The sequence below is a fragment of the Sphaerodactylus townsendi genome, linkage group LG01 (genome assembly GCF_021028975.2).
Source record: "Sphaerodactylus townsendi isolate TG3544 linkage group LG01, MPM_Stown_v2.3, whole genome shotgun sequence".
NCBI lineage: Eukaryota > Metazoa > Chordata > Lepidosauria > Squamata > Sphaerodactylidae > Sphaerodactylus > Sphaerodactylus townsendi.
The window spans coordinates 83,611,122-83,637,252 of NC_059425.1; the positions used below are offsets into that span (position 1 = coordinate 83,611,122).

Here is a 26,131-nt window from a genome sequence, read left to right on the forward strand (position 1 = left end):
TTTGGATTTGGTCTTTGGGTCAGGAGTTGATATGGTTGTATACTGATAGAGTGCCAAGGTCTGACCATTATGCCCTGAAGGTCTGGGTGGACTTGTCGCACCAACCCTGTCGAAGTGACAGACTGATTGATTTATGCCTGCCTGTGGAGACTTATGGATTTTGCTGGATTCCTGAATGTTCTGCAGGATCCTGAACCTTCTGTCACCCTTGACGAGTAGGTGGAGGACTGGAATTCCAGGTTCTTGGATGCCATCGAGGTGATTGCTCCCTGGTATCCTCTGCGCCCCAGCTCTTGGCTGGCCCTATGGTATACCAAAAAGCTGCACCGTATGAAATAGGAACTCAGATGTCTAGAGCAAGTATGGAGGAAGTCTCATGCCAACATCTTATAGGACATTTATGAAAGCCTAGGAGATGGCAATGAAGAGGGCAAACAGGGAGTATTTCTCATCCTCTCTCGCATCCCAGAACAATTGTTTTGTATTATTCGATCGCTCACCTCATTGACCGAGGGCTCAACAAATACTCAATTAGCTTTTGGCTGTGAGGCATTTATTAGCTTTTTTTGTGGATAAAGTCACGTCAGTCCACACCAGGACCTTCCTGCCACCGTTGCTACAATTAGCGAACTGGAGGCTTCACTGCTGTCTTCAGTCCTCATCTGAACCAATTTTCCCTCCTTGCTGAGGCTGATGTCAACAGGGCCCTGACTGCTGTTAGACCTACTACCTGCCCTCTGGATCCATGCCCCTACTGGCTAATTAGAGCATGCTGGGAGGAGTTACAACCCCACCTGTTGAATATCTTCAACTGCTCCCTTGAGCAAGGAGTGTTTCCAGGTGGATTGAAGGAGGCAGTGGTTCACCCACTCTTAAAAAGACCATCCCTAGATCCTGGTGATCTGGCCAATTACTGCCCCCTTTCTAATTTTTTGTTTCTGGGGAAGGTAATTGAGAGAGTGGTGTTGGAGCAGCTTCAGGGCTTCCTGGAGGACACAATGGTACTCAATCCCTTTCAGTCTGGCTTCCATGCTGGGCATGGGAAGGAGAGGTCTAAACCAAGAAGTTGACAAGAGCCACTCCTTCTCACACTGAATAAGTTCTTCCATGTCACCCAAAAGGAACTTTTAAGAGAGGAATCAATATCCTTTAGATAGGAGTCACACTCACATACATGTGCTGTGCAGGAACAGATACTACATTTGTAGGGTCCAAAATAGACTCTGGATATAAAGACATATAATTTTCATATATCCATTTATGAATAAATATTTGTAACGATTACCTTATAGAAGAGCAGAATGAAGTTGATGGCAAATGCAACAAACAAAGCTAACATTCTCATATTGTAAAAATTCCGAGCAAAGTAGTTCTAAAAGATAAAAGCATAAATGAAAAACAATTAAAACAATCTGAATTAAATTCAATTCAAATAGATTAAAAATCATATTTAAAGTTTCTAGTGTTTCAGAAAAATAATGGTTTTTTCTACAAATTATGTTTTAACATTACTTCTAATGATAGTAATTGAAAAAGGGGAATCACATATGCACCTCTCAAAAGTGTTGTAGGGCCAAAATATACAAAATACATGTAATGACAGACTGGCAATCATTCATTTCTTCTGGGAGGGTACAACTGAAAGAATAGGCAAAACAATGGGAAAATGCTGGCTCTAGATTGCAAAGATCCGGGCCAAAATGGCCTTGTGTGTCAGGGGTGCCTTTACTCACACAGAATACAAATAGCAACTTCCTCACATTTTATCAAATTCTGCTGATGTTGCTTCAGGGCTTCTCAAATAATAGGAAAGGTACCAAATGTATCTCATTATCTGTCTTCTTTCTTTCATGAAAAGTGAGAGGCCTTTATGTACTCTTCTGCTTCACCCTGGGAGCTTTCTTCCTGTCCCTCCAAGACTCACTGGCATGGAGTGATGGGTCTCAAAGAAGCAACACATTCTAGCTGGAAATGCAATGTTATAGGGATCGATTCCTTTTCCATTTGGGGGAGGTGCTCAAATGAAGCAGCAGAGCAGGTGCTCTTTCAACCTTCACTTTCTTAAATTATGATTTGACACAACAGATTGGCAGAGGGCCCTCCTGGAGCCCTGGTGATTCCCAGTCACACTGATATCTGACCTGTTTGTTGAAATCATAAAGAGGGGAGAAGCCACCATTATGGAAGCTTTGGAGTGTAGAACAGAAAACAGAAATATCATTAAATTTCCCACTGTTCCCAGCATTTATCCTTCCAGAGCAGATTTTCCAGCAAACTAAAGTCACCATGACATATATAGGCACAAAAACTGCATTACACTGGACTAGACCATCAGTCCACCAAAATATAGTCTACTTATACTGGAAGCAGCTCTCCAGAGTCTCTGGTATAGGCCTTTCAGATCAACTTCTTTAAATAGCAAGTGTCACAGATAGAACATGGGACCTTCTGATTGCCAAACAAATGTACTATCACTGAGACACAGCACCTCCATTTGCATGTATTAGTATGTATTAGTATGTAGTCTGGCCCTCAGATCATGTTACATACAATTCCAATTAGATAAGGCAACTTTTTTTCAATCATTCATCAATAAAATATGATGTTTCATTACAGAATTAGAATTTAATTGGGCATAGCAATAGTCAATCCACGAACTATTATCTCAGTCTTAAAAACTGCACTGCAAATGGCAACTGTGGAAGAAGGTGGCAGCTGGGAACAGAGCCATAGTGTGGGGGAAAGGGACTTTGAATTCTACCACTCACATTCAGTTTGCAATCTCAATTGCCCCCTCTGGGGGATAATATTTGCCTCAGAAATTAACTAGATACTAACTGTATCTTTTGGCCCATTGAACAAAGAGCAGCCCTAAGAAGGACAACTGAGATTGTGAAAATAGCATGGAGAAAAACATCTTGAAATAGCATCTTACAAGAAGTTTCTGTTGATATGCAATAATTTTCTTCCAGAAAGCTGACTCCTGGGTTTCTGGTTCACCATGCCTGTGTTTATGATGATGTCTCGGTTTTGCTTTGTCTTCATTGTCTTTATCTTCTTTTTCTCCATCCTCTCCCCTGAAAATACAAATTATGCAAAAGTTTACTGAAAGTCACTCTCTGCATATTAAGTATTTGAATAGGAAGAAAAGCAAGCAGAGTCACATGCTTTGCATCGAAGGGTGGGACCAGTACTGCTCAGAGACCCCCCCAGACCCCAATAACCACACCACACTCTAATCTGAGGGGTAAAATTTTGGCCATAGCCAAACAATTTTTATTGACAATGATGAAAGAAGCGTGAGGCGCAGCATGGCATCTGATCTGAACACTGGGCAGCCCAGTGAAACTTTCCTCCAACCTGCCTGTTGGAGGAAACCAATAACCTTGTGCATCCATAGTGGAACTCAGCTGGGTGGAAGGCCTCTTGCTGGAGATGAGTTTTGCACACTGCAACAGTAGTGGAACTCTGAAGGCCTCTTGCTGAAGAACAGTTTTACTGCTAAGGGGCGCAAATCTCAGTAGCCCCTGGTTGGGCATTTCAACACATGGCTTGCTCCATCCCAAAGATTCAACCAAAGAGATTCAACCAAAGAGGGGTAGCTCCCCAGCTCTCCTCACCATCAGATGAGTTCCCATGTGCAACCCGCAAGGTTGGCTATCATAGAGAGCGCATGCATTAACAATGTCAAACCAAAACGGGGGAGAGGTGTGTGGGAAATTCGCTGAGCCTTGTGCTGAAAAGGAGGGGTACAGGGCCGGGCAAGGCTTTATATAGGCTTCCAGCTGGCCCCTCTTGATGGCATCATGATGCTGCACCAGCGTCATGACGTCCCTGTCCTTATCGGAAACTGTTATACAGTCAAGTGCTTCAGAAAACTGTTATACAGTCAAGTGCTTCAGTTCACAGGAACCAAACTTGGATGGCATATGCAACAGCCTGACAGCCAACTTGAAAATCTGAATTGCTTGCTTGTATTGCCTAGAATGTAATTCCCTGCTTATAAGGCTGGCAATGAGGAAATTGGATGTAAATAGGAATGTGGATAAGGGGGAACCAGTGGACATTGTCTACTTGGATTTCCAAAAGGCTTTTGACAAAGTTCCTCACCAGAGACTATTGAGAAAACTCAGCAATGAAGGAATAAGAGGGGAAGTCCTCCTATGGATTAAAAACTGGTTGAGAAACAGGAAGCAAAGAGTGGGTGTAAATGGGAAATTCTCACAATGGAGAGATGTGGGGAGTGAATTGTCCCCAAGGATCCGATGCATTGGGACTAGCAAGTGCTCTTTAACCTATTCATAAATGACCTGGAAGTAGGGGTGGGTAGCGTGGTGGCCAAGTTTGGCAGATGATACCAAATTATGTAGGGTGGTGAGAACCACAAAGGATTGCGAGGAGCTCCAAGCGGACCTTGATAAATTAGGTGAGTGGGCTAAGAAATGGCAAATGCAGTTCAATGTAGCAAAATGTAAAGCGAGTATTGATGCACATAGGGGCAAAAAATCCAAACTTCACATACATGCTACAGGGGGGTCAGTGCTATCAGTCACAGACCAGGAAAGGGATTTGGGGGGTCTTAGTTGATAGTTCCATGGGAATGTCAACTCAATGTGTATGGTAGCTGTGAAAAAAGGCAAACTCTATGCTGGGGATAATTAGGGAAAGGAATTGATAATAAAACTGCAAAGATTGTCATGTCCTTATATAAAGCATTGGTGCGACCGCACTTGGAGTACTGGTGTTCAGTTCTGGTCACCACATCTCAAAAAAAGGATATTGGAAGAGATAGAAAAGTGGTAGAGAAGCGTGGGCAACGAGGATGATTTGAGGGGACTTGGAGCACCTTCTTCTTATGAGAGGGAAAGGCTGCAGCGTTTGGGATTCTCTTTAGTTTGGAGAGGGAGACGTCTGAGGGGGGACAATGATTGGAAGTCTATAAAATTATGCATGGCCGGGTAGAAAATGTTGATGCAGAGACATTTTTCTCTCTTTCTCACAATACTAGAACCTGGGGGGCATTCATTGAAAATGCTGGGGGGGGAAAAGAAGTTAGGACTAATAAAGGAAACACTTCTTCATTGCAACGTGTGATTGGTGTTTGGAAGTTATAAGCTGCCTTACCAGGGAGGTGGTGGGATGGCCCATTTACCTAACCTGGATAGCTTTAAAAGGGGCTTGGACAGATTTATGGAGGAGAAGTCGATTTATGGGTACCAATCTTCATCCTCTTTGATCTGAGATTGCAAATGCCTTAACAGTCCAGGTGCTCGGGAGCAACAGCCGCAGAAGGCCATTGCTTTCACATCCTACATGTGAACTCCCAAAGGCACCTGGTGGGCCACTGTGAGTAGCAGAGAGCTGGACTAGATGGACTCTGGTCTGATCCAGCTGGCTTGTTCTTATGTTCTTATGTTCTTATGTTCTTATCGGGCATGGCCGCCACCCGCCTTTCGCCTTTCTAAAGGCATGGCGGGGGCCTCTCTGCCATGACCATCCAAGCCAGCAATGGTGGCCAGCCAACAACACTGATTTGCAGCCCCTCTTTATAGGCATTCCACAGAAAGTCTGTCCACTCTCTGAAATATTTAAGTATGCAAAGATATCACAGCTGGAAAGGATAGTTGAAAAGTATATAATGCAAAAAGCAGGGAAGTAGGTATAGATTATTTATGGGGTGAGTTCAGGGGGTGGGGCCACACACACAGGTATACTTACTCAGCTTTCTCAGGTTCAGATTTAATTTCTTCTTTCTCATCCTTCTCATCTTCCTTCACTTTCTGCTCCTGGAATGAATAAGAATATCAGCACTACCTTGAAAGCACTATCTTGAAAAAATAAGCACGACCTTGAAAAAACAAAAGCACTTTGGCTTTGAAATGATGTTTACAATGAGTAAAAAACGAACACTTAGTAAAAAAAAAAACACTATCTAAAACTGAAAACCAAATCAGCCACATAAATTAAGATGACTAATTCCACCAACTTCAGTAAAATGTCATTTGTCGGTGTAATTAGTATGAATGCTGTATTTAGTTAAAATATCTAAAATATTCTTTAAAACCATCATGTTTGTATTAGTTTTAAAGTGTAGCTATACAAGGTATACATATACCTGTATTTTTTCTTGTACTTCAGGCAAAGGAGGTAAAGAAGGGCTGCTCAGCAAATCACTTAGGCCAGCATTTGGGTTATGTGGAATTAGTTTATACTGTCCTCCTTCTCGTTTCAAATCCAAGCCAAATATGTCCGACAGTAGATCACCATCTTCTGACAAAGCTTTCAAATCTGCTAGATCTTCTGCAGGCAAGGCAGCTTGTGTTGGTTTCCTTTCCAGTTCTTCCCCCTCACCGCGCACCTCATCCTGGGTTGGGTCTGGCATGTTAGCTAAAAGCTCAGATACCTTAATTTTTTTAGCCCCTTCTACTAGGCTTCCTCCAAGTAGCAAACTGTACATGATTTGAAAGAAGCCTCGGAAGACACTTGATATAAAGTGCATTAAGCCCATTAAAATGCTCCAGTAAGAGGAGAAAAAAGCCATTATCATATCTTTCATCGTCATTTTTTTAATTTTCTTCATCTGCTTCTTTATGCTTTTCATGCTTAGCATTTTCATGAGCATCATTACATTATACCTGAGAGCTACTAATGCTGACTTGACAGTTAAAAGAGAAAAGAAGCCCATTCTAGGGTCCTGTTCCTCATGTTTCTCATTTTCATTTTCTTCTTTATTTGCAGACCTCTCATTCAAATCTGATTCCGAGATCTGAGCAGCCAATTGCATTTCAAAGATGGTGTCCTCACAGAAATTAACAAAAAGCTCCATTTTTTCCTTTTCCCCTCCTTCATTTACCACATCAAAGATAAACTGCCTCTTTGATTCTTTAACTTGAGGTTTCTCCCACTGTGTTCGGCTTGATTCGCTTATCTCAAAATATACTCGTTCAATGCGCTTTGCGCTACCCATTATTTCTATGCGTCCTAAGAAGGGCTGAAAGTAGTTCAGTACACTGTCTGCCAGTTCGAGAAAGGTCTGCAGTCGGGTATCATGAGGCATGTGCTCTGACAAGTTGGTCAGGAGAACAGCAACATTGAAACCAATATCTTTAGCAGGCTCATGAAACCGTTTCACGAATTCCTCATAGTCTAATGTCTCATTCTCATCAGTCTCAGCACAGGACAGCAGAAACTCTGTTTCAGATTGAGTATAATGTTTGTGGCTTTCCATTGCTTTATGAAAATCTCTTTTTGAAATGACACCCTTGCCATCAGGATCAAATTCTCTGAATGCATCAGAGAAAGTTAAATCCTTCAGTTTCAGGAACATATCAAAGAATTTTAGAATCATTTCTACGTTGTTGGAAGATTCCACCAGCATGTCCACCATCTGTTTGCCGATCGTTCCATTCACAACATTGCCTAAATGTGGAAAAAGGCATTGATAATTTTACTACAATAAACATTTCTGTAGCTGAACAAGATTTCACACACCTGTGTTTAGAAGCAAGGTTGCCAAGACAATGTCTTTCACATAAAGATTCCCTTTGAGAATTCCTCACATTTAGAATACATATATGGTGCCTGATTAGAACATGCTATTATGCTCCAGTGGCACTAAGCTATGCTTCCCCAGGCCATCAGGGTGATCTGGGACCCTCAGATTTTGTATCCATAGTCCTCCTCTCAGCAATCCTTTTCAGAAAAACTTTAATATTCTGGCCAAGATTAATGTTAGAAGAAAAGAAAAAAATCAGGATATGCTACTATGTACAAACATAAACTAGCAGCAAAGCCCATTGTGGGGAGATGAAGTGGGCCCTAGGAAAGGGTAGAAGGCAAAGCATTTCCCCTGCAATGGGCTTAAGGGCGGTTGTAGACACCTCCCCCCCCGTGCCAGCACAACACTTGCCATTTACCTGCTTCTGGGTCCATGACTTGGGCGTGGAATAGGTTGGAGAGGTATGTCTTGGGGTAGAAGGGAAGGTGAGCATAGGAGGAGGGAGGAGAGCAGTGACTTGGGGTGGAGGAGGGCAGCAAGTTGAGGGTTAGGGTAGTAGATTGGGGGATGTATGGAAGACCCTGGGGGGAGCTGGAAAGGTGAGGATCCCAGGAGAGTGGTGAGGGTTGGGGTGGGGTGGGTGGCAAGATCCAGCACAAGTGGTGAGCGGAAGGTCAGGAAGGTGAGGCTTCATGGATGGTCAGGGGCTGGAGGATACTGCATATAAGGCTGGGAGGAGGCAGAAGGGTTTTGTGAAGGCTGGGGAAGGTGAAAGAGCTTTGTGAAGGCTGGGGGAAGCAGGGGGCTTTTATAAGGCTGAGGGGAGGCAGCAGGGCTTTATGAAGGCTGGGGGGAGGAGAGAGGGATTGCTTAAGGCTGGTGGGGAGGTGGCAGGGCTTTGTGAAGCCTGGGGGGAGGAGAAAGAAATTTCTTAAGCCTGGGGGGAGGCAGCAGGGCTTTGTGAAGCCTGGAGTAGAGGTAGGAGGGCTTTCTTAAGGCAGCAGGAGGCAGGGGCAGCAGGGTTTTGTGAAGGCTGCAGGGAGGAGAGAGGAATTTCTTAAGGCTGGGGGGAGGCAGCAGGGCTTTGTGAAGCCTGGGGGAGCGGTAGGAGGGCTTTCTTAAGGCTGGGGGAGGGAGGGGAGGCTGCGGGAGGCAGGGGCAGCAGGGTCTTGTGAAAGCTGGGGGGAGGAGAGAGGAATTTCTTAAGGCTGGTGAGGAGGTGGCAAGGCTTTGCTGGGCCCACAGAGCAGCTGCCCTGTGGGTCTGACCTGGGTGTTTGGGGTGGAGTGGGAGGGCTTTGCTGGGTCAGCCTGTGTGTTTGGGGTGGGGGAGGTGGGGGGGATTTGCCAGTCCTGGGATGAAAGAAGGTAAATGTTACAGAAATATAATCTACATGCAATCTTACCATAAATAATTGGCTAAGGGTTCAACATTCTGATGACGACCCCTTCGCCAATTGCTGTGCAGGACGGACAGGGCATGGGTGGGTGTGCATCCAGCACAGCGATTGGCTAAGAGGTTGTCATAAGATGTTTGAACCCTTAGCCAATTACTTATGGTCAGATTGCACATAGATTATATTTCTGTAGCATTTACCTTCTTTCATCTTTACTTAGTGATAACTAATGGCAAACATAACTATAATATTTATAATATTTTTATGCTGCACAGAAAGGCATACTTGGCTTATCACCAAAAATAAAAGGTCAGAATGGAATGTGTGCAGGAAATTCCAAAGTTAATTGTTTGGGCATAAGCTTTCACAAATGGAAGGAGATCACACAAGTTGGGAAACTCTTCCAACTTTCTTTTTAAATTGTTGTGCTGACTGGACATAACTAAATACTTATCTGAGAGCTAGGAGATCCTTGTAAACAAATCACATTGTGTCAGAGGGAATGTCAGTGAGTTGGGACACTGAGCCAAATGGCCCGATTGCTTTTGTCCTAGTGGAGTTCAACACTAGAACAATGAGTAAAAGCAATTTTGTCTGAAGGATAAAGAGAAAGTAGGGAAGATGTGCTAGAGCAAGTTCCTTCTCCTTGTGTTAGTTTGGCTCCAATGTACTGCAATTTGCACTGAAAGCAAATTACTAAAGTAATAATGCAGGTCAGCAATAAAGGAATGTTTTAAAACCAGCAGCTTATATATTTCTGATGATCAACAGGTTAACTTTAAGTAACCAAAATTTTATAAATGAGAATATGCAGTATTAACTGATATTTTTCAGTGCTATTATGCAAATGTTATGAGTCTATAAAAAACAAAAAAATACAGTTTTTAAAAAATGAACTTTAAAATCACCTTCTAACATAGATAGTAACATGACCACCATATCCTTCTGAAGATCCATCAGCTCTTTCAGTAACTCAATTTGACTGGAGTCCTGTCAATATGAAATAACACAATTATGATAATTTTCATTCTATCTAGCTTAGACAAGCATAGGAAATTACACTTGAAATCTAAGGATCAGGTAGTCATCAATTTACAACTGTCCTGTCCCAGATGCTCTCTCCTCCACTTTACATGCCACTTTGGAGGGCCCCCGAGTCTTCAGACTAGAGGGAACAACAAATTGCAAGGGGGCAGAAGCAATGATAAGCTTGTGCTTATGTGGACATACATTTTTTAAAAAAATTAAAACTATGGAACAGCTGAACATCAAGAAGATTAAAGTAATGACTGCTGAGGAATTACACAATTTTAAGACTGATGATGAAGAAATTTAAATCATTATAGATTGTGGCTCTATTGAAAAGATCCTTAAGTGTACGGATGTGTTGCTGGTAACCAGATATTTCCCATCACTATGCATAGGTGTGAAAGTGCAACAGTGAAAGAAGCTGACAGGAAGAAAGTTGATTCCTTTGAAATATGATGCTTGAGACGAGTTTTATGGATTCCATCTACCAAAAGACAAATAAGTGTGTAGTCTGAACTCTCTCTAGTAGCTAAAATCTCTAAACTGAGGCTATTGTACATTAGTCATATTATAAGACAAGACTCACTGGAAAAGACAATAAAACTAGGAAAATAGAAGGCAGCAGGAAAAGAGTAAGACCCAAAATGGGATGTATGGATGCAATAAAAGAAGCCTCAGCTGTCAGTTTGCAAGACCTGAGCAAGGCTGTTAACGATAAGGTGCTTTGGAAGACATTAATTCATAGGGTCACCATAAGTCAGAAGTGACTTGATGGCATTGAACACATACACATTCATTTTTATAAAGAAATAACTAGTAGAAACACAGATAATGATTTGGCTTTTTCCATTCACATTCCTGTTTTAGTTTTTTATAACATGCATATAAAATTGTAATTCAAAGTATCTAAAAAAGCCAATTAAAAATAGCAAGTGCTACTGTCTTTTAACGGTAAATAGCCATTCCCTTCTTGTATCTACTGCAAGGAATTTATCAATCATGCATTGTGAAGAAGGTATTTGGTATCATAGCAGATGAACTGGGACCAGTGGACATCTTATTGTCTTAAGGTAGTCCACTTGATCACTTGGTGCCAAGAAACAATTTTGTAGATTTCCAATGCTAATATACTGAGTGTCTATATTTAAATTTAAATTGTATTATAATAAAAAATTAATTCAACATATAATGCTTATATCTTTGTTAATTAAATTCACATGATCTATCTTTAAAAAATCTGTACCTGAGACAACTTCATTTGCATGTGGGCAAACACATGAAGGAAACCAACCACTGCATCCCACAGTCTGCTATGTGCCAGACTCTGTTGGTTACCTGTACAAGGTCCCTGCAGAAATTCCATCAATGCAAAAGAAGAACAGTGTTACCATGTTAAGAGGAATATAACTGCTTCATTCCTGAACTTCTTCTCCTGCCAGTTGTCAGTCATCACATGACAGTAATTGGAACTGCTAATTAATAACCAAATCTAATTGGCTTCTTATGAAAAGAAGGCCCCTTCCGCACATGCAAAATAATGCGTTTTCAAACCACTTTCACAACTGTTTGCAAGTAGATTTTTTTAAACAAATGATGAAGACGCTGCAGACAGGGAATATCATCTACATAGCAAAGTTTCTGCAATTATCTCAGCACTATGTAAATGAGTTTTAAATATCTAGAACATTTTTCTAGGGTTAATTCCAATGAGGCCTTTGTGCCAGGAGAAGGTATTTCACATGCAAACTGCAGGAGGGGAGTCCACAATTTTCCCACAGTTTTTACTTGAGCACTGTGCTATTTCTAAGTATCCCCTGATGGGCAGTTTATTTGGGATACAATTCAAAGTTCTTAGAGGAAAACTGATTTTTTTTAAAACACAATTTGTGTTGCATTCTTTCTAACAGAACCCTTTCTGTACTTGTGATGGTTGTGCATGCACATTTTTCCGAACTGCAAATTGTTCAAATATATGATAAAATGGCACTAAGGGGTGAGGGGTGGTAGAGGGTATTATAGGTATTTATGGATCTATATATGTATGTAGGGAAAGTTAATATTATATTGATTTTATGTATAATTCTGAGCACCTATATCATTTGTTTTGTAAGTTTACCTTTTTAAATTAATATTAATAAAAACTTTATTTAGAAAAAAATATATGATAAAATGTGTATAAAATGAAACCTCCTAATCCTTGGATAAACATAAAATTGCTCATTTTAAAGCTTTGAATTAGTTCCTAAGCGTAGATATCTTTCTTATACAAATGATCCTTAAACCCATATCAAAGGATTTAACAAAATAAGTATACTCAATGAAACATATTCAGTCAGAATTTTTTATCTGTTGTGATGCCATTGTGTCTGCAGTCTTATTTAAGCAACCAAGGTAATCTGAAATTCTTTCACAATTTGATGTCTCAGGGATGTCTACTTCCTATGTAGAAAAGTAATTCCATGCTACAACCCTATTCCCTTTTTTGTTGTTGTTCTGCTAAAGCCCTTTTATTTTTAATAAGATTTTAGTTTTTATTAGTATAATAAGCATAACAGAAAAAGAAAAAATGGAAACAATAAAACAATATTACAATGACAGTTACAATTACATTATAAAAAAGAAAAAAGAAAAGTATAATAATAAAAAACAACAAACAGTAAATGATGATGGCAACAATTATGAGTAGTAAACACAGATATAATAATGAACATTGATTTTCAAAATAATAAATCTCAACATAAATTAAAAAATATGCTGTACAAAAAAAGAAGAGGAGGAGGAGGGGTTTGGATTTATACCCCACCTTTCTCTCCTGTAAGGAGACTCAAGGTGGCTTACAAGCTCCTTTCCCTTCCTTTCCCCACAACAGATGGTGAGGTAGGTGGGGCTGAGAGAATTCCTAAGAGGATCACTCAGCAGGAATATAGGAGTGCAGAAAAACATCTGGGTCACCAGATAAGCCTTCACCACTCAGGTGGAGGAGTGGGGAATCAAACCCGATTCTCCAGATTAGAATCCACCTGCTCTTAACCACCACACTATGCTGGCTCTCAGCAACAGTATGATAATAATGTTATATAATGTTAGAAATTGTAATGAAACAGAATAATTTTTTTACAAAGCTTGCAATGGTGATTACTATTATAAATTTCTAAAAATATTTCCTGAATATTGAAAGTTGAGCTCACATGTTATAATTATCTATAATATAGTTGAATGTGTTCCACTTTAAACACTTGTCAATACAGTATATAGTGAAGATTATTAATTCATATTTATAATTTCAATAAGCTCCTTTTCTGCTCCCCTTTCCCTATATTTAAATTCACTTTAAAACATGTCAACTCAATTTCTTTGTTGTTACCTGAATGTATTCTGTGAGAGTATTGAAAACTTGCTTTGCAACCTGAATTGCCTTAGAGAAATTCCTTTGTCCTTGTTCATCAATAACATCCTTTCCAGAATAATACCAATAGAAATCACTAATTGATTCCTGAGAAGTGGAGAAGAAATACAGAAAGCTTATGGATCCAAAACTCATCACCATAAATACAAATTTGATCAATTATATAAAGACAATGAAATGTTCAAAAATTCTCCAGAACTACGGGGTCTAAGTCTCTTATTACAGTTAGATAATGTGCGGTTCTTTCTTATATAACACTGCTAATGATACATGATTGAAGAAAGAAGGCTTGAGAAATTATGTTTACCATTTCAGCAAAAATCTTACTGCCACATCCTTGGAAAGATAATTGTGATTCATTGGAAATTTGCTCAGAAATAAATCTTGCAAACTGAAGAACAGCCAGATTGCAGGTTTGCAACAATGCTATGGGAAAGATAATTCTAAGCTTACAGCATAGAATAAAAGATTGACTGATTTTGATAGAGTCGTGTGAGTTTCACGTCATTGGGCTTATATGTCCACACCTGCAATACCCTGAATCTCTCAGGTAAGAGTTGTGGAAGGCTATCTGATCTTTCTGAGAGTGCTTTGGTGAGAATCTTGGCAACTGTATCATATCTCTTAATCTTAAAATAAAGGGATAAGGGATTATATGCATCTGTATTTTTGTACTGTGATTCTTTCAAATTTACTCATTTTAAGAGTGATTAAAATAAATTGTGGTGGGGATACAAGGGTTTTGTTTGACGCTTGGAAGAAATAAACTTCTGACCTCTTCAGTCAGATGGCAACCAACCTATAGAGTACTCCATCTCAATATAGCCCTGTTTAGTGGTTAATGGGTTGCTTTGGAACAGGCAAAGAAATCCTTTGTTCCATGTATCTGTTTTAAAAGTCATGTTTTCCTTGGGAGGGGGAAGGTAACGCTTTAACTTTCAAAAGGATTAGAATCCCATAATTTTAACTTTGTGGAGAGGAAACTGACCCTACCCAATCTGTCAGCTCCATATATGAAATAATCCATTGATGTGAAAACACTGTACTCTGCATTTAACCAGCTAAAACCCACACACTAATTTTATTTGTGACAAAGTAAAACATTGATATTTTAAGACCAACCATTATGGTACAACTCTATTTTGAACAATGCGTTTATAGTTCTCATACACAATTTTTACCTGAACTCTCAATAAATAATCCACAGTAGATATGATAATATTGACAGTTGTATTGTTGCCAGTCTGAGTTCTCAGGTAATTCTGAAAATCTTATAAAAAGAAAGAGAATAAATTAGCATTCATCTCAGTTCTAAATTCCTTGGAAATTACCTGTCTATTGAAGCATTGCAGTGAATGTACATGTTATGTTGATATCTGTGTATCTTTTATCAAACTTCTAAATAATATTCTTTTTTTTAGAATATCAAAGATTACAAGTATCAGCCTAAGCAGATACACATTTCTAAGGCCACATGTTAAAGGATTTAGATAAGTGTGCAAATGTACTGCAAACATTACAAAAGTAGTTTCTCATTCTTGAATATACTATTTTAATGCATTTGGACCACTGAATTGCAGTAAGTGGGAACAAGCCATTCTTGAGAAATTATTAAATCCATGTTTTTGTTCTACCTTCATTTATGTCAGAAGGGAGTTAATACCAATGATACCATCTGCTTTGGAAGTTAGAAAGAAAAGAAATTCAAAGTTCCTTTCAATTGAGGTAATAAAACAATCATCAAAGAATTATGCACAGTCAATTATGCCCAGAGGGAGGGCGAATCCCCCTCTGGAGATGATGCCAGTGGATTTGCCGTGCCCGGGGCTCTTATCCAGGCAGGCAAATCCACCAGAGCCCAGCCACTGTGGGGTCCTGGGAAGCCCGGTCCTGGCACCCAACTCCACGTTGGCACTCCTATGCTGCCCTGAGCCACGTCGGCATGATGAGGGCATTCCTGGGGGTGTAGCCAACTGTATTGAACTTCAACTGCCCTTCTAACCCCTGCGTGCTGGTGAAGGGGCCCTCAGAGATACACCGTGATTATTATAGCATACCTCTGCTTTGCCCTATGGGGGATTTTAAAGGTTCTTGTTTTAAAATCTTTGGGGGCTTCCTGCGCCATGGGAAAGTCCTTTGAGGGTGGTGAAGCGGTGCCTGAGCAATGCAGTCCCTATCCGCCCAAAAGCTCTGAATTGGACTATTATTTAATTATTTAATTTATTTTACTTATTAATTCATCCCCTGGAAAAGGCAATTATTTTTTCAAAGTTGGAAAAAAGTTTTTCAAAGTTGAAAAAATAAGTTAGGGAAATGCATTCTGGTATACCTGAGTTGAACATATATCTAAAAATACTTTATTGGTGTTTGTTCAAATATAATTGGGTCTCCCAATACATCCAGGATTTTTCAGAATACTGAAATGTGCTGATTGAAATGTGCTGTACCAACCATCAAGAGTTTAGGTGCGCTCCTGGACACCTCCTTAGCTTTGGAGGCCCAGCTCATATAGTGTTTTTCCATCTGTGCCAGCCAAAGCAGCTGGCACCCTGCCTTTCCTAACCTGATCTTACCACAGTGATCCACACAACATTACCTCCAGATTAGACTATAATTTGCTCTATTCAGAGCTACCCTTGGGTTTGGTCTGGAAGCTCCATCTGGTCCAGAATGTAGCAGCAAGGGTCCTTATGGGGACCCTGTCGCAGATACATATCCAACCAGTGCTCTACCAGCTGCACTGGCTCCAAGTGGAAGACTGGATCAGATTCAAGGTTCTTGTATTCACATACAAAACCCTAAATAGTCTGGGACCCACATACCTACAGGACCATATCTCCTGGTATGTTTCCAAAATATTGTTTCGTTCAAAGATTGTTTCATCCCAGGCCCAAAGGAAGTTTGACGAGCCTCAACCAGAGCAATGACTTTTTCAGCCCTGGCCCCAGTCTGTTGGAATACTCTGTCTACTCTGCAAAATACTCTGCAAAAGGCAAGTATTGCTGATAGTCATTTGATACATTATAAATGCTCTAGTATCAAAGTACCATGTTTAATAATGCATAGAATAATGGTTTTGATGGAGACCGAGCTCAAAAATGAATGTTAATTCTTATATTCATTTGGGACTATTTTCTAATGTGGAAGCATACTATTTTCTCTTCTGCTGCACCACAAATGACCGCACTTTAATCTTTCAGTGGAACAGAGTATAGTAACAGCATGTAATAGCTTTCATGTGGGAGGAGATTCTTGGGTTTTACATTTTTCCATTTTCTCCCCTTCCTTATGAAACAATGCAGGACAGTTGGGGTACCTTGTTCAGGGACCCCAAGAATTGGATTCCTTGGTTCAATTGACTTGAAATTTGATGGTTATTTAAAGGATAGGCATGCACAGCTCCTCAGTAATTTTGATGTTAATACCTTGAAAAACTCTCCCAGTTCCCTCCCCTCAGAGATTTCCCATAGGGAATAATGAATCTGAAAAATATTGATTCCCCCTCCCACTCAAAAAATTAATTCAAACACAATATAACTATTTGGAAATGGAAAACTCTGAATGCCAATATTTTTCAGCTCCAATATATTTGGATTTTAAAAAATACAATTTTTTCTGCCTATCACTAATTAGCATTTTTAATGTACAAATTTTTTCTCTTTGTAGAATCATTAGAAATAAGTAAAACCTATTAACCTTTTACACTTAAACCTATTAACCTTCTTTTAAAAGGTGGCTACTTCATAACTGGATTACTGCCCCTCTATTAACAAACCTGAGTTGTGTCCTTCACAGAGTAATTGAAGGAAACGGAAGAGGTCACAAGTAAATTCATCATCTTGCATCACCTTTTCTCCTGTGGAAAAGCAGAAGCTATATGATTACAAAATTTTGTCACATAATTTTGTTCTCTGACATAAACAGCTGATTTAGGCTACAAACAGGAATGTAGAGATATAACAGTATCCTATAGCATTATTTCAGAATCAAAATATAGAATATTCACTTGCAGACCAGTGTCTTTTCATAAGAAAAACATAGCATTTAGAAATACACTTTTCTTCAAAATGTGGCAGCATAGACTTGGCAACATTTTAGAATGCACTACTATTTGAACTTTATATTAGTGAACAAAATAAGATACAGGGATAAGGCTAACAAGTACTGTCTCAAACAAGGCTCTTTCAGAATTCTTCCTGTTCCCTGATGCACAAAGAATCCAGAATATGAAAGGAACTGTTGGTAAGATTCTGTGAGTATGTGAGAATGATAAATTCATTTGAGCATGATAAATTTAGTTGTACCTGTTAAAGGCAGAAAATATCTTGTTGGATTAGATACTGCAGACCTTGCTTTGTAAATAACTCCATATTAACAATAGGGAGAAAACTTAAAAGACCATCCTTACTATCAATTTCTGAAGCTTTTGATCTTATCATCCAAAAATATAAACAAGCAAGGACTATTAAAGTCAAACTGCATTAGGCTTGTTCCGGTATCGTATAAACACATGAAGATGCCTTATACTGAATCAAACCCTAAGGTCAGTATTGTCTACTCAGACTGGTCTCAGGAAGAGGTTTTTCACATCACCTACTACCTGGTTCTTTCAACCAGAGATGCCAGAGGTTGAATCTGGGACCTTCTGCATGCCAGGCAGATGCTCTACCATTGTGCCACAGCCCCTTGTTAGCTCGCCGAAATATTTGTCAAGAGACCAAAAAAAGAACCCAAACTTATATTTTTAAAAGGTCACAATTTTTTAACATTATCAGACTATGAAGAAGAAACATAGAATAGGGGCATTTTAAGTAAGGATTATACATTATCATTATTCAGATTTCACACAGAATGTATTTAAAAATCAGGATCATAAAAAAGAGAGAAGATGGAATGGGAGAGTCAGAATAGAAAATACTCAGTGTTACTTAAATAAACAAAACTTGTCATCTAAGCTAGAAGTCTTTAAAACATTTTCATGTTTGTGGATGCTTATATTCACTGGAAGAAACAGTTCAGCATGAAGATAATCCAAAGATTTAAAAGCACAGATCAACCTTAAACATTACTTTTTGGCTAAAATATTGCCACTGCCCATGCTGTATTAAAAGGGAATTGTTACACATACAAATGATTTAATATTTGCATCATGGACAGCCTGAGGAAAGAATAAGTGATGTCTGGCAGAAGGGAAAGTGATTGATGTATTCTCTTGAAAGTGTTTAAGTGTTCATTCATTAATGATTTCTTCTTATTCTTGGTTTCATCTCCTTGCTATTAATAATTTTAGATATTTACAGATGGCTAACAGTGGCATCGACATTCAACTTATAAGTTTAAAAGGTTCAGTTGTTTTGGAACTGTCATTAAAAAACAAAAGTAAAAATTCAGTAAAGTGAGTTTATTACTTTTCATTCCAATATCTTAACTCTGATTAACTCTACATATGTTTATTTATGACATAGTTCTTGTAGTAAATATTGGGAGCGAACAGGTTTGTTCAGACCTATATAGATTAGGATTTGTTCCTTCTTGGATCCAAGCGTTTCATTCTGATGATCTTCAATCAACTTTTACAGGACTTCAAGAAGGAGATCCCAAGGATCAAAGAGGGAATATACTTCCAGATTTTCCAAATGAAGACCACATCATTAAGGGTGAAAAAAATCAAGTTACTGGAAAAAGTGAACCCACATGTTGCAACATTAAAACAATAACAAAAGATTTCTCTGTGCTAAAAAATTAAATTTAAAAAAACATGTGAACCAAAAAGTGTAAACTTTTCTTGAACTGACCATCAGAGCTATCATAGATTGAACTTCCATCTAGAAGGCAATCTAAAAGGTAAAGATCAAGGTAGCATTCTGCAATCACACCAAACACACATGCACTTGGGTGCTGTGTGGTTTCCAGGCTGTATGGCCGTGTTCTAGCAGCATTCTCTCCTGACGTTTCGCCTGCATCTGTGGCTGGCATCTTCAGAGGATATGATGTTGGGAAAGCAAGTGGAGTATATATATCTGTTGGAGTGTCCAGGGTGGGTGGAGAAACCTTGTCTGTGAGTAACAAAGAAGGCAACCAGGTCAATAGTTGAGGGCATCTGAATAGAAGTATGAGTAACAATGAAGACTATAGCATGGGCGTAACACTGGAGATAGCAAGGTCACTGGTGGGAGCATCTGAATAGAAGTATCCTGGCCTTTGTTTCTTTTGTCTATGGTCATCCTGTGTTTGTGTGGAGCTGGTTTGACACTGTCTTGACCCTAGTATTTTTCAACACTGGCAGCCAAGTTCTGTTCATTTTCATAGTTTCTTCCTTCCTGTTAAAATTGTCCATGTGCTTATGGATTTCAATTGCTTCTCTGTGTAGTCTGACGTAGTGGCTTTCAGAGTGGTCCAGAATTTCTGTTTTTTCAAATAATATTCTATGTCCAGGTTGGTTTATCATGTGTTCTGCTATTGCTGATTTTTCTGGCTGAAATAATCTGCAGTGCCTTTCGTGTTCTTTGATACGTGTCTGTGCGCTGCGTTTGGTGGTTCCTATGTAGACTTGTCCACAGCTGCATGGTATGCGATAGACTCCTGCAGTAGCTAAAGGATCCCTCTTATCCTTTGCTGAATGTAGCATCTGTTGAATTTTCATAGTGGGTCTGTAGATTGTTTGTAGGTTGTGCTTCTTCATCAGTTTTCCTATGCGATCATGCACTTGGTTTACCTCACTAACAACCCCCTAACCATGAAAGAATCACAAAATATCCCAAATATACTGCTCATGTTTTTCTGAAGAGGGTGCAAGCTTTTTGTTGTTGGTTACTAAATCATTGCAGATCAAATTAAAAAGCAATGAATTACAGAAACATACAAATGTTCTACATTTACAATACACCCCATAAAAAGAGGTTACTGAGAACATCTTTATTTTATTATCAATCCACCACAATTTACTAGATCACTTCAGAACTGTTTTATACAATTAAAAGTCACTGAAGCTTTTTTAAAAAAAATGTAGGTTGTTTCCTACTTTGTACATCCACTAAATCCTTGTCAAGCATTCAGAGAGAAGAAAGCATGTCGAAAGCATTTTTATATGGGGTCATTTGCCAACAAGTAATCAGTTATGCTCTGGAGGTGAGCAGTTCTTCAAAAGGAATGAGTCTGAAACTGAATGGCAATAGAGGTCTTTGAATCAGCAATCCCTGTCTGCCTTCTTTTTTTTTACAACGCTAAACATGCTAACAAAGAAACAAGTCCCATCAAACTCACCTAAATACCAACCATCAGCACAACACCCTGGTGAATATGGAACTTTCTAGCTCTTCCTTTCCCTGGTAGTCCTTCATCATACCCCAAGAAAACACAGCCCCAGACTTACCCGAGGCTGTAGAGGTCAGGGAAGGGAGAGCTAAGGAAGTCCAGCTGCAAAGGGGCGTGGTTGCACCAGGCTGGGAGTCACATCACGGGGTCCCATCACGTGACAGGGGAACCTGGGCACAACTATATAAGGCAGCACCTGGCTGGCCCTGGCCTCTTTTGAGGCCATCAGAACGAGTAGGTGGCACCTAGAAACTTTCTGTCCCAATTCCCCAATAGGGATTGGGGACAGTGATGGGTTCAGCATGCTTGCTGCTCGAATGCCAGGTTCAGCATGCTTGCTGTCGGAGGCCAGGATGTGCACCTTATGCTCACCCAGCTTCCTATGTTGGTTTTAATAAACAGGCTGCGGCCTAAGTTCATTCCAATGAAAGCTGAGTCTGTGGTCATTGGGAGGCAAGCTTCCGCACATCAGCAAGCAAATGATGCTGGAGGTTACCAAAATCATGGACAAATATAAGCAGACTGCAGTGCTGAAGTGAAGAGGAGGAAAATCAGGTGAAATTGCCTCTTCTTCCATTCAATGCTCAAGTGGTAGAAAAGGAAGGAGGGTGATTTCATCTGATTCTACATTATAATCCTCCAAGAGCAGTGGTTTATTCATCCATGTAAATCCTGCAACTACCAGCACCAGGTTTTCAGGTTTAAAAAGAGAAAATGCAGGAATGGTCTATGTTTGTGACTGTCAGTGAAACTATAACTGTATATATATGATAATTTCTGTTATTTATTGAACTCAGTTTGAAGGTACTCTGTATTTTACAGCACTTTCAACTTTCTCTTCTGTGTCTAAATGATAATGTTTGACACAATAAAGATATCATACCAAGAAAAATCTCAGCATCAGTAAGATACAAAGCATTTTAAAAGATTACATACCTGTAATAAACTTTCTTCAAGAGGTCATATGCAGTCACACATATAGATTCTGTATTTGCACAGAAGCTGCTCTGGAAATTTCTAGGGCACTAGCCATGAAATTAGTTCTAAATTCTCCCACCCAACAGGAGTTTTACTTCTTTATGTATGCTTTGAAGGTCAGGTTGCCAATTTCCTGAAGATTTCTAGATGGCACTTGGGGAAGGCAGAGTTTGGGAAAGAAGAGATTTCAGTGGCGTATAATGCTATTGAGTACACCTCCCAAAGCAGTCATTTTCTCCAGGGGAACTGATTTCTGTCATCTACAGATTGTTGTAATTCCAGGCCCCACATGGAGGTTGGTAATCCTATTTGAAGGGATGGCAAATGTCTTTCCATTCAGGTCCTTGAAACTGCTGTCTGAAGTGTAGTAACTGAGAAGTTAGTGGGGGGAAAAGAACATGGGTTGTATGATCCTTTTAAAAATATCAATCACAAGTAAGCAACCTGTTTTTCTATTCACGACCTCTGCACTATTTAATATTTAGGAAAGGAATGATCTTTAAAACTGAGATAACAGTATAAATTACATCTTGAACCAGTGCTGCATCCTGTTACATCCTTATGTCAAGAGTGCAGAGGGAAATATATGGTTCTAGGCTTATAAATTTACTAAATTCAGGAAAATAGTTAAATATTTGGGGATATTGTTATATTTCGGTTTGAAGGTAAAAACTTAGTTGTTTTGGTATGGACAAATGGAAGCTGATTAAAAAAGTATATGAAATAAAAGTATATGAAATATGTATATGTAGTAATGCACCGCTGACCCAGCAGCACCGTGGTCGAGCGCTGGAACACCTACGCTCCTACGGCCTTCTGGTCGCACCGCACCCCCACTCCTCATCCCCCTATGAGTCACGGGTCATGAACTGTCTGGCTCAGTCACCGGGCGCAGGGACAATGGTCTTGCCCCCAGGTGAGGATTAGGCTCAGACGCTTACGCTCCTCTCCGCACGTAGCCAGGTGAGATCATGCATCACATGATGACCTCCCGACCTCCCGCTCTCCCGGAACTCCCTCCGTTCCTCCCTTCTACACGCCCCCGATAGAATCACAATAAAAGGTGCCAGGAACCAGCACGCGGGAGACTCGCTAGGAACACGGACCTCCGCGCTCCCGCTGCTGGCGATCTCCACCAGATGTTATCTCCGCGTCTCGTCTCGTTCTTGCGCTGACCACGTGGGTCGACTTCAAGCTGGTGCCGAAACCCGGGAATCCTCGAACCTCCACCCTGCTCACCGTCGCCTGGGAAAGGGCCAGCGGTACCCGAAGTCCGCTGGATCGAGAGCATCCAGGGGACCACCGTTTCCGGTATCGCCTGTCTTCTGGATCGGCGCATCCAGAGACTCAGCGTCCTAGGACAGTCTCTCGTCCGCCGGAACACCGGTGAGTATGGGAGCTTGCAAAAGCAGGGCTTATGACAAGCCACGTTAGCGAACTAAAAGCGTTAGCGAAATGCGGCAGGAGTCTCCATAAAGAGAGGGGAGCTGCGCAAATTGGTTGAGGAGATTGAAGCTCAATGTCCATGGTACCCAGAAGGGGGACATTGAATCTTTAAGGACTGGGGAAAACATCGAGTAGCACTCTTGAGCACAGAGCCTGCATGGCGCGCCGATGTCACTGCTACTGACGTGGAGACAATGTTATGTCAGCCATCAGCCTGCAGACCTATAGGCTCCCTTGCTGTAGGCCAGCCTTTTCCTCCTTTCGATCTTTCACCTTCAATTTCAACCCCGGAATTTTCTCTATCCGGCTAAATTGGGCCTGTCCCTCCTTCTGCCCCCCTTGCTCCTCCGCCCATTTCAAATTCTCCTGCGGCTCAGCCGCCCCTCCCCTTGCTCCGCCTTTCATTTTCCGAAGCCACACGCACCTCCCGTCAGGCCATACGTAATGGTAGCGGGTTTACCAAAAACTCTCGCAGAGCGTATTAGCCCACGATCTGCAAAAAGAAAGAAACCCTGACGGAGAGACGATGCCATGTCATATTCTCGCATTGTGCCCTCTGGTCCATTTCACAGATACGAGGGGGAGGATGGCATTGTTCTGCGGGTTGTCGAGTACCGCCCTTAAGCTATAATATCCTCACTTCAGAGCTCCTATGCCAAAGCGATGCGGGACGTAGGGAATGTCCACTAGCCCCTACGTGAGAGTAAAAGGCATGCTAGGAGGGCAATCGCGAGGAATCACTTAATGGTTCCGGACGCACTGGAAGACCACCTTCACGCATGCTCCTGAGCCCTGCACAATTTGTGATCTGGGAAAGTTTGAAGTTCACGCCTAGCAATGCTTTAGCAGGGCAGCCGCCTCCGGCCGGCGCCTACAACCGCCCGCTACAGCTTTACTGGGTTTCGATGCCTTCCAGTAACCCCAACAATCAGATTGTCCTGGGCCTGAGGCTACATCACCTTACGGTCGCCTCTGGAAGTGCGCACCTGAAGGCGTTTATTGTCAAGGTCCCCAATTCTGGCCCAGCCCACACAGAGCGCTTCTCCAGCCATCACGGCAAAAGCCCCAAGAGCCCTATGCGAGTTTGTGAACAGGCTCCAGGAAGCGCTCAAGAGAGGCAGGTAGATACATGCGAAGAGGCCCAAAGCGAGCTCCTCATAGCGCCCCTCGCTAAGGAGAAGCGCCTCCCCGCGAGTGCCGCGCCAGAGCAATCATCATCCACGGGGCTCTGGGCAAAGACCCTGGAACTGGGCCGACATGTGCTTTCTTGGAAAAGGAGAAGCTTCGCCAGGACATCGGATCTTCAGCCCACCAAGCTAGCCTTCCTCCGCCAGCGGCACTCTCCAATCCGCCAGGGAGACAGCCCTCAGGATGATTGCTTTAACTGCGGCAGACCCGGGACACTTCCGGAGGGAATGTAAAGGCAGCCCGGTGGGGGGCCTACTAACTCCGGGATGGAGGAGGGTCCTCCCCCAAGAGGAGAAGGCCGCCCAAGACCCGGTGCCCGCGATGCCAGAGAAGGCTTCCATTGAGAAGACGACTGCCCGTCGGGAGAAACTTCGGCTACCGGGCGCCTCTCCCAGCCCAGGACCAAGGAGAGAGAATATTAGAACAGACCCAGACGCACCCAGGCTCCACGCCCAAAACGCCCCCACTTTCGGCTGGCATCTGCGGCTCACGTGCACCCAGCCCACATCTCCTTCCAAGTTCCCCCACGAGGTCCTTGTCGCCTCCAACCCAGTATGAGCGACCCCATCCCTACCGGGACTATTGGGCTGGTGCTGCCTAAGGCCTCCGCCAGCTGAGCAGGGGAGTGTTCATCATTCCCGGAGTAATCGACTCCCATGCACCAGGGACCCGCATCCACCTCCAGATCTGGGCGAGACATCCCGCATGGGAGTTGCTCCACGGAACCAGCTGCGCACAGCTGATCCTCCTGCCCATCATCGCTGCCCGCTGCCGACCCATAATAAAGGCTGCACAAGCCCCGGCAGCCAACATGGAGCGCCAGCCAGCACCACCATCCAGCGGCGGTGAAACGCACTCCATCCCGGAAGCTCCCGCCCGTACCTTGGAGAGCTTGCTACTATGGCAGAGGGATGCATGTTTAAGGGCCTCAGACACTGGTAGACACGGCTGATGCTGACTGTCACTCAGGACGGCTGAGTGGCTCTGACCAGTATTCGGCTTCGACCAAAGGCTTTGCCCGCACATCTGGGGGGTGGGGAAACAAACCCAGCTGAGGAGCCGGAGACATCCGCCCGCTCACGGGTCCCACAGCTCCAGGACTGGAGGCTTTGACAGCAATCACGGTGCACGCCCCATCGTCTTGGACATCCATGTTAATCTCTGGGGAAGAGACCTCTCATGAGCCAGGGTCAAAATGACCTTAGTCTGGGATGGATAAATCCATCACCCAGGATCACTAATCCCTGATTGGTACCTCGAATTGCCTTGAACTTCCGCAGGGAAACTACCCCTTTTCTCTCTTTTTCTTTTCCTCTCTATCTTTCCAACCAGCAGAGGCGGGAGGGCCAATTGGCTTGACTGGCCCTCCCTGGATTAAATCTGGGCCTGGCGTCCTGATCACCGCAGCACTGCCAGGACAGGCCCCAGTTTAAAAAAGGAGGCTGCCGCATCCAAATTCACTCACAAACCAGTTTGAGCGCCTCCAGTGGTCAAGTGAGTATTATAGCACCATCATCACTTCTAAGGCGGCTAATGGCGAAACCGCCCCTTAAGGAGTGGTTTCGTTGTGGCTGCATCTCCCCAAAGATAATTCGCCATCCCTGCAAAAATTTTAGCACCATCCAGCCCCCCTCGCGTTGGTACCACCACCAAAGGTCACGGTCAGAAGTACATTTCCCTTACAAGGAAAACCCCCCCCCTCTGCATGTGGAGTCCCTCTGCCTTCAACCGCCTGGAATAGCCTTGTTCCCCTGACGCACCCATCCCCCCAAAAAAGAGCTCCAAAAGCCCCTTTCGTACTACTGATTAAGCATGCATACCCAACGAATTCCCAGGGATTACGCTTCCCATACCCCTGCCCTCCCTGTCAAATTCA

At 42.0% G+C, this 26,131-nt stretch overlaps 1 protein-coding gene across 1 annotated transcript in view; it reads right to left on the reverse strand.

The window, feature by feature from the left end:
• RYR2 (ryanodine receptor 2) overlaps positions 1 to 26,131 on the reverse strand; it is a 464,284-nt gene that overhangs the window by 33,597 nt on the left and 404,556 nt on the right. Inside the window, exons 86-94 of the mRNA XM_048485659.1 lie at positions 17,105 to 17,185; positions 14,511 to 14,599; positions 13,288 to 13,416; positions 11,167 to 11,271; positions 9,803 to 9,884; positions 6,116 to 7,419; positions 5,719 to 5,786; positions 2,936 to 3,077; positions 1,286 to 1,372 (exon numbers count right to left, since the gene is read on the reverse strand). Of these exons, the coding sequence (XP_048341616.1) occupies positions 1,286 to 1,372; positions 2,936 to 3,077; positions 5,719 to 5,786; positions 6,116 to 7,419; positions 9,803 to 9,884; positions 11,167 to 11,271; positions 13,288 to 13,416; positions 14,511 to 14,599; positions 17,105 to 17,185 (2,087 nt within the window). The remainder of the gene's footprint in view (positions 1 to 1,285; positions 1,373 to 2,935; positions 3,078 to 5,718; positions 5,787 to 6,115; positions 7,420 to 9,802; positions 9,885 to 11,166; positions 11,272 to 13,287; positions 13,417 to 14,510; positions 14,600 to 17,104; positions 17,186 to 26,131) is intronic.